The following is a 16361-nucleotide window of genomic DNA, read 5'->3' on the forward strand; positions in this document are numbered from 1 at the left end:
GAGGCATGGTTATCCAAAAAGCGGGCACAGACTAAAATAAAGGGATCTCTTTTACGTAAATCAGGGGGTGTACCCAGCATCCCTGGAGATACTGGCTGCCCCTGGACGCTTTTTGTGGCAGGAGCCGGGTGTTGCAGGAGAATATCAGAGGAAGTAATGTCCTTTTGTTTAGGTGCACCAAAAGATGCCCTGATGAAGCTAATCTGCAAAGCGCGCGCCGGCTAGCGGTGCGCAGGCAGATCAGCACACTGATATTTTTTTATTTTTCATATGATATGTATTTTGATTCTGTGTCCACAAGTGCTTAGATCCCATAGCCCTTGTAGTAAGGGCTGCGAATACACTCCGCACAGTGAACCCCCTCTTCACTACCTCCTTGAAAAGTGCAGCACAGTGCTGAGGCACAGGTGACTGCACACTATACAGACAGCACTCCCCACTGTGGTTGCCCACATGCAGGCTTGCGGTGGGACACCCTGGGATTCAGCCAGAATATTAACACCACAGTGAATTACTTACACACCCCATAGAGAGAAAAAAAGATTGGAACAGCGCTGTGTAGAATAATAAAATATTAATTTATTAAAATGTTCATATAACATAGCCGGCAACACAGACAAGACAAACAAACATTTAAGGGTTAATGCAATATTCCCAGGCTTCCTGATGATTAGGCAAAGTTAGTAGATGCATGCATTTTCATCAAGGTATTGAACCGGTTAGTAAATAAACAGTCCCCACCTATATGCACATAATAGGGGACAAGTATTTTTCAAAGATGAGGTGAGGGCTCCGGTTCCAGGCTTCTAGCACACTGCACCGACCGCTGTTACAGTCTCAAATTCAAATTTGTCTGGGAGTTTTTCAGCTGGTTCTTAGGTTGCTAGGCACAGTCCCCTTCTCTCACTATATCTACGCGTTTCACTGCCTTAGTCACAGTCAGCGGCTTCCTCACCTCCTGAGGAAGCCGCTGACTGTGGCTAAGGTGGTGAAATGCGTCGATGAAGTGAGAGAAGGGGACTGTGCCTGGTAAGATTTGCTTTCACCCTTATGTCAAGCACATTCCAAATCTCAGCACAAAGGTAGATGTATGAAATATCGGAGAGTGAAAAAAAGCATTTATATGTCAAATATCATATGGGAGAGATGTATAAAGAGGTGGTAAATCTCAAATTCACTATAATAAGTGCTATATGACACTATTAGAAGACCCAATATGTACGAAAGCAGAAATCCCTTTTCTCTACATTTCCTGTAAACATCTAACATTGTCATCACCATACCATTGTACCAGATGGGTATAGGAAAAAGTGGTCCCTCATTTGGGGATGATATGTAATGTGGTACATTTGAAGTCAGTTTCCTAGCGCCTCCCTGCAGCTGCGGGATAGAAGGTAAATTCAGTGTTGAAGGAACTACTCATCACTGGGAGCTAAACATACATAATGCCTCCGTGTTCCAGGCCAGAGGCCTTCCTTAACCCTTTGAGTGCCAACGCTACTGTGAGAGATGTGCAAAATATCCGCTAAAAGTGCCAGGGTCGTAGTCGAGGAATATAAGTCACTTTAGTTATTTTAGGCAAATGATGTGAAGTCTATTAATGGAAGTATAGTTACATATTGCGCCCCAAAAAAAGTCCCTGTGTGCGATGCTGGCATATTTAGTGTATATTTTGCATCTCTCACAGCAGCATTGGCACTGAAATTATTAAAATGATCTGACCCACCTTGACTATGGGACTCGCTACACAGCGCAGCAGTAGTGTATTATTTTTATAGTGTATTATTTTTATTCTCATCCATATTTGATTTTGAAGTGCAAAAAGAAAGGAATATGATGTAGTGAAACCCCCTCTGTTATAAAATGGACCTTTAACTTTGAACACTACTGTACATAACGTTATCTGTTTTATGTCCTGTTCTGCAGCTGAAGGGATTGTTCAAAGAGAAAGAGACCTTGGCTACAGCCTACAAGAAAATACCAAAGGAGGAGAAGCCAGCAGAAGACTGGATGGTGAAATCCAGATTAGTGAAAGTAATATACATATGCACATCACAATTCACCTCATTTGACCCAGAGTGAAAGAAATGCTCAGCTGAGAACTACGCCCACTATGTTTCTAATGTTGCTACTTTGAAACTGTTCAGTGTGGGAATGATCTAGTACCATTATTGTAAGGTAAAAAAAAAGTTAACTTAATTCCCAAAGGCAATGGAAGGATGCGCTAATAAATGGGAGTTACCTTCTTGCACCATGAATGGATACGCATGATCAGAATAAATGGAGACTGTTTTAATTTTAAATACAATACTATGCAATTTATTTTATAAAAATAAATGAACAGACATAGGCGGCCACCTATAAAAAAGAATACATGGTACTTGTTTCCTAGCACGGCCACAATCGCGGGCATCATGTACCTTTAAGTTAAGGTACACAATGCCCGCGATGGACCCGATTTCCTTTTAAATCAGGTCCATTTTGCCGGCAAAGGGAAAATCGCGGGCATCGCGTCGGTCGCGACCATTAACATTGGCCCCGACGTGACCGACGCGATGCCCGCGATTTTGCCATAGGCTTCAATGTTAAAATATTTTTTAACATTGAAATCGGGAGCATCGCGTCGGTCTTGTGCCATTATAATGGCACAAGGTGAGACGGACTTAAGTCCATCTCACATAGTAAAAAATGTGAAATGGGCCAATATGACCCATTTCACATTATATATGTCCCCGTCGTCACCCCACAATTGACGTGAACCCGAAGCGTGGCGAGCGCAGCGAGCCTGCGAGGGGCGGCGGTGCGCGTCCTCTGACCTTTTTATTCCCCTACTATCCACGTCGGCGTGGAGATGAGAATATAAAGTGTGGCGAGCGCAGCGAGCCACCGAGCCCGAAGCGTGGCGAGGGGACGTGTATACCTGTGAAGTTATACGCGTCCCCCACTTTACATTCTCAACTCCACGCCGACGTGGATAGTAGGGGAATGAAAAGGTCGGAGGACGCGCACCACCGCCCCACGCAGGCTCGCTGCGCTCGCCACGCTTCGGGTTCACGTCAATCGTGGGGTGGGGTTTACGGTTTAAAATTGGGGGTCTAGGGAATATTTTACATTGAATCCAATATAAAATCGGGTCCCAGGGACCATATTCACATTTGATTCAATTAAAAAATTAAAATTCAATTAAAAAACCGACGCGATTTTTCCGACACGACCACCCCGATGGAAATCGGTGTGGCCGTGCTAGGAAACAAGTACCGAATACATAAATATGTCACATTAATCAACACATTAAAAATTAGATAAATTGGTACAATATTGAGCAGAAATATAATTTTTTTTTATTTAAGGAGCAGCAATATTACTTCAATTACTAATAATAGCCACAAGACTTTAATTGGAATAGGTGGATTTCCACACGCTTATATATCCTTAATGCAAGTATATGGAGCTGACTTTTGCCCACTGTGATGTCAAATGACAGTGTTCACAGACAGAGGGGGAAATTTACCAAAATGGATTCGTAGAAAAAAGGTGTATTCGTAGGCAGAAATACACCTTTTTTTTACGAATTTGTATTTTCGGGATTTACAATCCCAAAAATACAAAAATTCGTAGTCCTAAAGATGGAACATTCGTATTTGTATTTACAAATACGAATGTCTACACCATCGATAGAATACGACAGAAATCACCATTCAAAAGAATGGTGGTTTCTGATTTACTAAGCAGCCGTACTGATAATACGGCTGCTTAGTGGTGTAAAACACCCACGCAAATACGACAGGAAAATAGAACACCATTTTCATGTCGTATTTGCGTTTTAGCCTGCACGGATCAGTCAGATCCGTGCAGGCTACAGTGTAAAAAAATAGAAAAATTAAATAAATTAAAAAAAAACCGGCGTGGGGTCCCCCCCACAGCCGAAACCAGCACCAGGCTGACAGAGGCTGGAGCCGGTAATTAAAAATCAGGGAACCCGACAAATAGGGGCTCCCTGATTTTTAACAACCAGCCCCAGGCTCCTGCTCTGGGGCTGGTTCCCAAAATACGGGGGACAAAATGACTAGGGGTCCCCCGTATTTTAAGAACCAGCCCCAGGCAAAACCAGCCGGCAGGCTAATGCCACACCCGGGGGGAGACTTTTTATGCAAGTCCCCCCGGCCAAAGCATTAACCCTACCGACCAGTCAGCCTGGCCAGGGGCCCTGGGGGAGTGGGGACCCCCCCAATAAAGGGGTCCCCCCCTCCAGGACTTACCTGACCAGGCTGAAGCCTGGTGCTGTCCCCGGTGACCCTGGGCTGTGGTCACCGGGCTGATCTTGGTGTCAAAAATAGAATAAAAACCATTGTCTTTTACTGGTGAACTATGAGTCCCAGCAAGCCTCCCCCGCAAGCTGGGACTTGGAGAACCACAAGTCCCAGCCTGCGGGGCATTAAAGGGCCCGCTGGGTCTTGTAGTGCCACAGTAAAAGAAAGAGTTAAATAAACACACTGACACACGTGAAAAATAAAAGTTTAATACATACATAACACATACATACTGATACTTACCTTTCTTGATCCCGTAGGTAGCCCTGGTCCTGATGTCCTGTGTCGTCCATGTCGGCTGTCTGCGTCGTCCTCCAGGTCCATGTCGACGGTCCGTGTCGTCCTCCAGGTCCATGGCGGTGTCCGGGTCCGAAGAAATCCATGTTGGAGCTGTGGAAGGAAATCCTACTCACCTGTTCCTGAGCTGAAGAAGTCTTGTCTTGATCCGACGTAGTCCAGGTAATCTTCATGCTGTCGCCGGTCCCCGCTGTCTGCGCTGTCTCTGCATCGCGCTGAGGAGAGATGCTGAAGTTTCATATTCGGCGCCTCTCCTCAGACTGAATTCTATTGGCCGCCTAGCGGGCCAATCAGGAGCCGAGAAAGTCGGCTCCTGATTGGCCCGCTAGGCGGCCAATAGAATTCAGTCTGAGGAGAGGCGCCGAATATGAAACTTCAGCATCTCTCCTCAGCGCGATGCAGAGACAGCGCAGACAGCGGGGACCGGCGACAGCATGAAGATTACCTGGACTACGTCGGATCAAGACAAGACTTCTTCAGCTCAGGAACAGGTGAGTAGGATTTCCTTCCACAGCTCCAACATGGATTTCTTCGGACCCGGACACCGCCATGGACCTGGAGGACGACACGGACCGTCGACATGGACCTGGAGGACGACGCAGACAGCCGACATGGACGACACAGGACATCAGGACCAGGGCTACCTACGGGATCAAGAAAGGTAAGTATCAGTATGTATGTGTTATGTATGTATTAAACTTTTATTTTTCACGTGTGTCAGTGTGTTTATTTAACTCTTTCTTTTACTGTGGCACTACAAGACCCAGCGGGCCCTTTAATGCCCCGCAGGCTGGGACTTGTGGTTCTCCAAGTCCCAGCTTGCGGGGGAGGCTTGCTGGGACTCATAGTTCACCAGTAAAAGACAATGGTTTTTATTCTATTTTTGACACCAAGATCAGCCCGGTGACCACAGCCCAGGGTCACCGGGGACAGCACCAGGCTTCAGCCTGGTCAGGTAAGTCCTGGAGGGGGGGGACCCCTTTATTGGGGGGGTCCCCACTCCCCCAGGGCCCCTGGCCAGGCTGACTGGTCGGTAGGGTTAATGCTTTGGCCGGGGGGACTTGCATAAAAAGTCTCCCCCCGGCTGTGGCATTAGCCTGCCGGCTGGTTTTGCCTGGGGCTGGTTCTTAAAATACGGGGGACCCCTAGTCATTTTGTCCCCCGTATTTTGGGAACCAGCCCCAGAGCAGGAGCCTGGGGCTGGTTGTTAAAAATCAGGGAGCCCCTATTTGTCGGGTTCCCTGATTTTTAATTACCGGCTCCAGCCTCTGTCAGCCTGGTGCTGGTTTCGGCTGTGGGGGGGACCCCACGCCGTTTTTTTTTTTAATTTATTTATTTTTCTATTTTTTTTTACACATTGCAGCCTGCACGGATCTGACTGATCCGTGCAGACTGCTAGAAATAATTCGTATTAGCAGCCGTATATACGGCCGCTAATACGAATTGTTACACCATCGGAGGGTTACAAAGCAGTCGTATATGACTGCTTTGTAAATCCCCCTCCGGAACACGACTTTGCATACGACTTAAACAGTCGTATGCAGTCGTAGGGAAAATACCAATACGAAAAACTAGGTTTTTCATATTGGTAAATTTCCCCCAGAGTATTTTTCAAAGGTTTATATAACTCACAGAAGGACAGTCTATTGCTGGGTGTGTACGATAATTGTGTGCATTTAGCACATGAATCTCACCCCTGCTGGTCCTTGGAGATATTGATTTTTGGAGTGTCCCGCTGGGAGGGGATTGGTGTGTCTGACCGTGCGATGGACCCAGCTGCGAAGCTCTCACACCCGCTGCCGGTGGCTTGTGGTCAGCTGCTGACGGCTGCACATCTCTCACTCGCGCCTACCTTATCACCTCCTCCTCCCGGCGTTCTCCGGGCAGATGGACTTGGGCTGCGGCTGCAAACGGTCACAGGTGATCAAAGCCGTGTGGATGGATCTCGCAGTTGGATGGTGTGGATGGATCCAAACGATGTTGAAGGTCCAATACTGTCTTGGGCTTGATATTAAATTTTAGTAAGTTGCTGGGACCAAACCACTAACGCGTTTCGCCCTTCAAAAGGGCTTTTTCAAAGAATAAATTTCATTTGTGACCAAATGCTTCTTTATACCCAGCTCCTTAATTGTAAAACTCTCCTTATTGGTTTTCGTTTAATTGCACAGGTGTGCTCCTTAGAAGTCTCTGTGCATGCACTTGTGAGTGTTCAGGTGTGGGTTTAAAATGAACCCTTCATTTAAAATTCTATAGCTTTAGATATAAATTTCTTTCCTATTATTATCTATATCGCCAAGAAATAAATAAATAAAAATGAAAACACAATATAAACAAAGTATAAATATACATTAATAACAATACAAAATAATAATAAATGAAAAAACACAAATTACAGTCTCCATTAGATTTGAACTCTAGGTTCACTATACATAAGTCCATGTCATTAACTACTGTGCTATCTTTACTTTTGGTTCTTTTAGGTTCATTCCCATGTAATTATCCCATTCACAATATACTTTTGTTTGAATTCTTAGTACTCAGAGGATATTTAAATAATTGAAAGACATATACAAGTAAACTAAAAACTAAAAAAAAAGTTTACTCAATTGCATTCACTGTGGCCTTTATTCAGATCTGATCGCAGTACAAATTTGTTTGGAAAATGGGCAAAACCACCATGTGCACTGCAGGTGAGGAAGATGTAACCTGTGCAGAGAGAGTTAGATTTGTGTGAGTTATTTTGTTTCTGTGCAGGGTAAATACTGGCTGCATTATTTTTACACTAAAATTTAGATTTCAGTTTCAACACACCCCACCCAAATTTAACTCTCTCTGCACATGTTACATCTGCCCCACCTGCAGTGCACATGGTTTTGCCCATTTTCCAAACAAATTTGTACTGCAATCAGATCTGAATAAGGGCCTATGTGATTGATGCCCAGTTTGGAATGGTAGAAGAAGAGCGACACGGTAAAGACAGAAACACACAAATAGGAGTTTAAACGTTTTAAAGAAGTTAACTTGTGTTCTTAAAGACTTTTGGATGTGGGTCAGACTATGGGCAGCACATAATCTTGTACAGGATACATGGGAGGAGAGAAGGGGGGAAAAGGGACAATAAGGGGGAAAGTAGAGAGCAAGGGAGAAATAAGAAGGGAGACTGCAGAGGAGAGGGGCGAAGAAATAGGATGTTGGGACTGCAGGGGAGGGCAAAGGATGGAAGAAAGAAGGGGATGCAGTTAAAATCCCGGCGGTCGGGATCCCGGCGTTCAGAATCCCGAGTCCGGAATCCCGACCGACGAAATCCCGACACATTCTCCCTCCGTGGGTGTCCACGACACCCATGGAGGGAGAATAAACTCGTGTGCCGAGCGTAGCGAGGCAACGGGCCCGCTGCGTGGCGAACGCAGCGAGCCCGCAAGGGGGGGCAATCCACGTCCCCCCCTTGTCGGCATTTCGGCTGTCGGGATTCTGAACGCCGGGATCCCGACCGCCGGGATTCAGTACTGAATCCGAAAGAAGAATTGGAAAGGAATTGCATGGGACAGGAGAGGAAGAAAGAAAGAGGAAGCAGGACTTCTGGGGAGAGCGAGAAAGAAAGAGTAAAAAGGGTGCAGCATGGAAGTGGAAAGGAAAATAAAAATAGGTGGGGCACTACAGGAGAGAAGGGCAGAAGAGAGGAAGAGAAGGGTCTGTTTAGAGGAGAGGAAATAATAAAAATGAAAGTGTAAATGTGTATTACTGCTATTTAATCCCCATTGCTCTTTTCTTTCAGAATGTGTTGAGTTCCATCAAAGCTCGCAAGGAACATCAGGAGGACCTTGGCAAAGAGAAGCTGCAACTAAAAGAGGAACTACAGAATTTTCCAGATGAATCAAAGGAAAAAGATATTAGCAAATTGCAGATGCAGCTTGAGGAAAAATCAGAACAAGTACAGTGAAAAATTGATGTCTTTTGTTTTCATCTTTCCCATACCTTCTGAATCCCTAAACACTTTAGCAGGGCTGGTGGTGGTTCTTAGGAGCCTACACTTCCCCTTCTAGCTTAGTTGTTTTTTATGCTGTGTACACACGGTGAGATTTTGTGTTCGATTTTGACTATATAGTCAAAATGGAATCGACATCAAATGGTTTCTAGCCTCATTTGATGCCAATTTAATCGCGATGCGTGCTCCCGTTTAGTGAAAATTGAACAGTAAAACTTCTATATAGGCAATCCGTACTGTATAGTCCAAACCGAATGTGTTTTGCTTGCCATTCAAGTTGATCCCAGTTGAATCTGGATTGAATCGCAAGCAAAATCGCACGGTGTGAACTCACATTAACCCTATCAGACAAGTGGGATGGCAGCATCTTGTGCTCCCATCAGGCTAATAGTGTGGTACTGAGCTGTGACATCATAGCCCGGCACTATTCTCCTAACCCAACAACATGGAAAAGGAGAAGTCTGCAGCTTCCTAGATAAGAAGCCCTCCTTGCCCTACACCTTAGACAGCGTTTGATTGTCCAACATTTTTTACACATTTTCAGCCACAAATATTTGTTGTCTTCTTGCGTTTCCATTCCTTTCCATGTTTAACATGTTATACTATTCTTCAATAAGTCCAATCGCTTTCTTAATTTTAGCCTTCAGGTAATGTGTTCATTTGTCTAATATTTCACAATACAAAGCAAAACCTGCTATGAGAATGTAGTACCATATTATTTACAGCAAGACACAACACAGTCAGTTACATGGAAGTGTTGTGGTAGTATGCCCTCCATAATGGGGTTTATGTGGGAACATAGGCTCCATGCATGCAGGTGATATAAAGATGCTGGTGAGTTGTTGCACAGACCCGACTGAAGATAATAATGGACTACAGGTTATCTGCTCAGGTGCAACAATTATTTGGATTCTTTACTAGATACTAGTTTTACTGGTCTCAGGAGCTGATACTTTCCTGTTGCTTTAGTTACCTTCTCTGTCATGTGGCTTTTAGGTAACAGTTTTACATTTTCCATTTGGATCTTTTAACTGGACTCTTTTGGGCTGTTCTCCACTTTGGATATGCCATACTCTTACAGCGTGCATTTTCCAATTCTCACATACCCCGAGCACAGCTGCACTTATGTGCTTAACATGTGCTTTGTTATTTACCACATACTTACCTGTTATTGACTCCTCATGTTTCTTTTGGATCCCTTGAACTCCCCACAGCTGCTGACTGTCGGAGCCTGGTGCTGGTTCCAAAATACGGGGGACCCTAAGTTTTTTTGTCCCCTGTATATTTGCCTGGTCGGAGCCTGGTGCTGGTTTCTTAGATACGGGGTACTTATACACATTTTGTACCCTGTATTTTTTAAACCAGTACCGGTTCAATGAGCCCGGAGCTGGTTATGCTCAGGAGGGGGGACCCCATGCTGTTTTGTTTTTTACTAAATACAGCACACTTCTATGTCTAAAAAAATGTACATGTGCATTAATTCGCACATTTTCTTGACTAAAACTCACACTTTTACATGACCAAAAATTGTACAAATTTGCATGACATCACATTTTTAACATCGCAATTTGCATTCCATTCATTGATTAGATTTCAAAACATGCGATTTTGACCATCTCTGGTCATTATTGAGGACATTGAGGTTGAGGATAAAGGCATTGGTGGTGGAGATTGCAGGTGCTGGGATCTAGTAGAGAGAAGGGAGATAGTTGATGCTGGAGCTTTTTGTCATCTTTTTAGCACCAGTTTCTGATGTTATCCTGTGCCTGTCATGAGTTTGCTACAGGTGACATAATAGGTTGGGGGTTCTTAAATGCTTATCTTCCCTACTTCTACCTACTTTGGTTCCACAAAGGTTACAGATTGCTTGACAAATGTTGTCAGGGTTTTGTTGAACATAATTCCACACATAAGAGGTGGATTTGGGATGCGGTCATTTGGTCTACTGCATTATGGTAGAAAGTCATTAGGTCGAATCCATTAGGTCGACATGCTAAAAGGTCGACATGATTTTAGGTCGACATGGGAAAAGGTCGACATGATTCTAGTTCGAAAGGTTATTAGTTCGACAGGTCATTAGTTCGACAAGGTCATTAGTTCGACATTGTCTATGTCGACATTCACAAGGTCGACATGGAGTTTTTCACTGTTTTTTGAGCCAACATGTGCCGACAGGCGGTATTTCATGCCCTACCATCCACTAGGGCGTGGTGGGAGAATAAAATAGTGTGCCGAGCGTAGCGAGGCACCGTGCCCGACGCATAGCGAGCGCAGCGAGCAATGCGAGGGGATGCAGTGCACTTTAAACTGTGTCCATGTCGACTGTGTTGACATTCAGGTAAAAAAACAGTGAAAAACCCCATGTCGACCTTGTGAATGTCGACATAGACAATGTCGAACTAATGACCTTGTCGAACTAATGACCTGTCGAACTAATGACCTTTCGACCTAGAATCATGTCGACCTTTTCCCATGTCGACCTAGAATCAAGTCGACCTTTTAGCATGTCGACCTAATGGATTCGACCTAATGACTTTCTACCATAATGCAATAGACCAAATGATCCCAACCCGTGGATTTGTTGGTACTATCCATAGGCACAACAATGGCCTTCTTATCATGGTCAAGACATGCTTCCACTGGAGCCTGACACACAACATCCTTATCCTCAACATCCTCATTAGTGCCATCTTTTGCTAGACAAATATCCCCCTCATTCTCTTGTAACTCCACAGTAGCATCTTCAATAGCTATGTCACCAGTAATACTTATGCTGCTCATCTCCACATTTACAGAGGAAGCAGAAATGGTGAACGGTGACTTCTCCAAAAGGTTAGGCTCACAGATAGGACTCAAGGACACACTTCGACTTTCCTCTGGGATTTGTGAAATTTCTGTTTCTGAACGCAGTTTGTTTTGCTGCCTTAGTGGTTTCCAGTTTTTTTTACACTTCTAAAGTTTGAGTGACAAGGACTTTCATTGTCATGAGAGGCAGAAGATTCCTCACTGACCATTGCAGATTCACCATTTAGAAATATAGGTCAAGCCCTGAGTCTTTCCTTGCCACTGAGTGATGTGAAAGGCAAGTTGTCAATTTTAAGTTTTTCTACAGAAAGAAACTTTCTTTTTCTTACATTTTGAGGTGTTTTATTCTATACCACTGTAAACCCTCTATGCCCTTGAGCATCAGCATTAGTAGATGAAGTTAAATCAGTACTATGCCTGGTGACAGCAGCTAGAGCACTAGTATTTGGTTCTGTAAACTGATTGCTATCCATTTTTCAATTCACAGACCAGGCAATTTAAAAACAATATTTACATATTTTTATTTTTTTGGATTAGCACTAGCAGCAGCTTGCACCACACTGCGGGGAGTGAGACCGCTTTTAACATATACACTAGGTACTACATTGTACTGGGGTACAGTGCAAAGAACAAACAATTTAAAGACAAAATTATTTTAGATCAATGTACCCACAATACACACTGACTGACGCAGCACCTTAGACCGATGTACACTACATACTCACTGGCTGACAGCCAAGTGACAGCCCCTGATGGACACACTGACAGCCTTGGCCCACAGTACATACTGACTGACACAGCCACGTAGGGGTTTATTCTGATTGATTGGCAAGGCTGCAAATTTGCACAAATTCGTGGACACTCAGGAGGAAGTGGGCAGACAGCAGACATCCAGTGATGTCAGCTGGCCGCCCCTCACACCCGGGTCACTTACATGAGAACACTGGGTATTCCAATATGCAAATGGCCCGGGCCGCAGCCCCATGCCCCTCCACTCCACGACCCCCCTCCCCCCCACACACACACATTCTTGGGTGTGTGCGCCCAGCAAACACCCTGTGCGCCGTGGTCACACGCACCCGGTGTATGCACATGCACATATGCCCACCATCGGGACCCCTTGCGAATGGAGGGGCCCGAATGATGTATACTACACACTGTTTAACAGCCAAGTGACAGCCTCTGATGGACACTCTGACAGATTGGGCCCACAATACACACTGACTGACGCAGCACCTTAGACCGATGTACACTACATACTCACTGGCTGACAGCCAAGTGACAGCCTCTGATGGACACTCTGACAGCCTTGGCCCTTAAAAGGATTGTGACTGACAACACAACACATCAAGGCACTGCGAACAACAGAACCATGCAGTAATATGGCGCAGAGTCCTGGCCGCAGCCCTTATATAAACTTGCAAAGTCACACAAGAATCCGACGCAAGGCGATGATGATCAGCCTAGATCGGGATTCCTTAAATCGAAAAGAGAGAAGAATGTCTCTGTGTGGTGCACCTCAGAGTAACGAATTTATTAAAATATAACCTTTATTTAGCTTTTATTAAAAGACAAAGGCGAAATTGACAGACAAGTGAAAACATATAACACAGACCGTGTAATAAAAAAGGATAAGGAATTTATCCTTGCTCAGTGTGGCCCGATTCCCCTGACGTCCCCTATAGGTATAAATAATTTATGCTGCTATGGCACTACTGACAGGCAAATGAAACTTTTAAATGTATGAGTGCTTAACACTTCATTCGTTGTCTGTCAGCAATTGATGAGTGTCACACGCCGCTGTGGCACCAGGCCCGGCGCTGCCTACTCACCCCATCGAGTCCTCCGGTCCTGGCGCCACGATAGTGCAGGTCTGGGTGGCTCTGGGGTGCGGGCTGGCATTGGGGCTCCCCAGGTTCTGGTGGGTTCCGTCAGCAGCGCAAACGCCGGCTCCCAGGACTGGGCGCAGCCATCTTGGCCGGGTCACATGACCGCAGCTCCCAGGGTGCTTTATCTCTTCCCCTTGAAAGGAGGCTGGCCTAACTTGTTGGACTGGGTATAAATCCCAGCAGGCCTAGTGCCTCAGTGCTGGTACAACTCTGAAGCAGCAGCATAGCTCTGCAGCAGCCTCCAGTGTTCCTTGTGTGGTACTGCGCTCCCAGACTCTCCCTGTGTTCCAGTGTCTCACATCCTGGATTCTGCAGTTCTGTCCTAGACCCTGTGTATCCTGTTCCTGATCCGAGTTAACCCTTTCCTGGACCCTCCAAGCCAAGTCGGCCATTTCAGTTATATTAACCCTTTCCCGGAACCTTCCAAGCCAAGTCGGCCATTTCAGTTATATTTATTCCTTCCCTGGACCTCCCAAGCCTAGGCGACTATCTCAGTTATAGTTATCCCACAGCCCTGTCACCTCCCCGTGACCTCTAGGAGCCCATCCCGTGGTCTCCTCAGACCGCCTCCTGTTCTGGCTATAGGGTTCTCCGAGTGAGGGGCCGCGACCTGCTGTCCAGACGCAGCGAAACCCAAACTTCTTTGCGGGGGTCCCTGGAGAAGACCGCTGGGCAGTTAGAATTCGCGCCCTCACTTCGGAGCCCCCGTCTAACCCTCAGCCAGGTATTTATGCAGAGGTCTTATATTCAACCTGCCAAGTTCCAAGGGCGTTCAGTACAGACCTCCTCGGACCAAACACCTGAGGTGGGTCCTCAACCTCCGTCGGCCGTGACAATGAGTGTACAAATAGCTAAGCTTGCCTGCTACCTTATCAATTATCTGTACTAAATGGCTGGTATTGGCATAGCCCAATTTAAACAGTGCTGCTAAATTCCCACCGGGTATGTAGTGGACCGGATCATGCCGTCAATGCCACTTATTAACCCTGCTGGGCGAAGAGCGGCACAATTTCAATGGTGATTGGCAAAGTCTAGTGAGCATATATAGAGTTCATTCACTCTTCTTGATATTGCCACAGCCAATCTTGATTAGCATGCATGCAGAGGGCTAAGCGCCTTCCCAGCGGGTGAAAACTGACGAGAACTGCCACTCCTTCGTCAGTCTCGCACCGCCGTTGGGAGGCGAATGTGTGGTAGCGGCTAAGTGACACAGAGCTGAGCGGGCGGCAGCGTGTTAGTAACAGCGCCGTCCGTCTCCCATCTGCTCTGCAGGGGGCCGAAGCTCTTGAGCCGCTCATTAGATATTCATATATTCACTGCATCCGATCATTACATATGCACGATCGGGTGCAGTGAATACTGGGTCCCCCGCTGGCTATAGGGGGGGCAGCTTGTGCTGCCTGGGTCCCGGGGAGCCCACCTCCCCTCCACATATGTTCTGGGGCAGCCAGGGAGACTTTAATCTCCCTGGCTGCCACCGTCCCACGGCTCCCTGCCAGCTCCCTGCCGCGGACGCTCGTCCGCTGCAGGGGTTAAGACTCGCCGCGAGTGGCGGCGAGTCTTAACCACATTGAATACAGGGAGCAGGAGTGGCAGCGAGCCCTCCGGAACAGGGCGAGTGCATGGCGAGTGAAAAAATCTCTTGCCATGCACGGCGAATTTTTTTCATTGAATACTGCCCACAGAGACATTCTTCTCTCTTTTCGATTTATGCTTTTCTCCATGTCCAGTGGTAGCACACCCTCCTGAAATTTATAAAGTGGAAACACCCACTATAACCACACTGAGGGTCCGTTAATACTGTATCCTTGAATTTCTGTACAGATCCAGTGCGACTGACCTCCTCCCATCCCCCCCGTCCCTGTTTTTGAGTTAGATCAGGATTCCGAGCCTGGCGGTAACTTTGCGAGCCGAGCTCGGATATGGTATGTTCTGAGCAGTTCAGATTCTGGTTAATCTGTACTGCTCATGCCTTGTTTTCAGGTGCACATGATAGGCATATCCTATTAGATCAAAACATTTCACTACATTTTGACTAAATAAAAGGTCAAAACAGGACAATATAATGCAAAAGAGCTTAGGGTTATCCAAGTTTTCATATGTCAATCGCCATACTTGAAAATTGTATCAATATGTGTATAGGTAGATTAAATGATATTCTGTAAATTGCCTGATGAAACAACAAAATAAGTGGTTTTTATTTCTATTTAGATATCCACAATGGCTTCTGAAATCAAAATGTTGCAAGAAAAAAATGAATCTCTTATGAAAGGTTGGTACATGCAGAGAGCATTTAATATAAACCAGGCTTTGCTGTGATCTGGCAGGCAGTCCAGATTTTGTTTTGGAAAGATGTATGGCAACTCAAAATGGTGCATAAAACTGTAAGGGCTTAGCCAAGTTTAGGGCTGCTGAGACTTTGGGTGAGCCCATGTCGTGGTGGGGGTCTTATCGTTTGTTGGACTTTGGCCACAAAATTGAACTTCTGAACAGCCTTGTGGTTTCTCAGAGTGTCCAATGGAGTGTGGGAATATGTGTCATCTTTCGACGCAGACCCTTATGCATATGCTCTGGCACCATCGACATTGCTGCTACTGCAGCCACTGGCACACCATCACCATCATGATGACCACCATTGATCATACTCACCACCCGGGAATTGGCTCCTGCAGCACTGCCAGTCTTCCTCATTCTGTAACCCCTGGTACTGTAAAATGAGCTGCTGCTTAGCAGCGTCACTTTACTGCACCAGGGCTCATAGAGCAGCAGGGATCCTCAAAGACTGGCAGCCCTCACCAGAGCACTGATATATGGACCCTGCGGAGGTGATTATACTTTTAAAAAAAATAATAATTATTATTAATTTATTTTACAAAGTCATCAGCCTGGGTGTCCATCGGACACACATAGCTGATCACACTCACCAGTTCCTGCAATGCTCTGTCTGCTTAGGGGCAGAGAAAGCTCTGCCTGGGTAAAGGATTCTCATTGAGCCAGCTGAACTAACATTCATTTTCACAGGGTTCACTGCAATTTTTTTTTATTTGACCAGATTGCATTTTCCCTCTGTATGTA

General features: G+C 45.7%; 1 protein-coding gene across 4 annotated transcripts in view; it reads left to right on the plus strand.

The window, feature by feature from the left end:
* LOC146074941 (uncharacterized) overlaps positions 1-16361 on the plus strand; it is a 104880-nt gene that overhangs the window by 86770 nt on the left and 1749 nt on the right. For all 4 annotated transcript variants that reach the window (XM_083183677.1, XM_083183678.1, XM_083183679.1 and 1 more), the window contains 3 exons: positions 1927-2034; positions 8383-8538; positions 15498-15558. In XM_083183677.1, coding sequence (XP_083039803.1) covers positions 1927-2034; positions 8383-8538; positions 15498-15558 — 325 coding nt within the window. The remainder of the gene's footprint in view (positions 1-1926; positions 2035-8382; positions 8539-15497; positions 15559-16361) is intronic.

The sequence above is a fragment of the Crinia signifera genome, chromosome 4 (genome assembly GCF_055691185.1).
Source record: "Crinia signifera chromosome 4, ASM5569118v1, whole genome shotgun sequence".
In the NCBI taxonomy this organism is placed as follows: domain Eukaryota; kingdom Metazoa; phylum Chordata; class Amphibia; order Anura; family Myobatrachidae; genus Crinia; species Crinia signifera.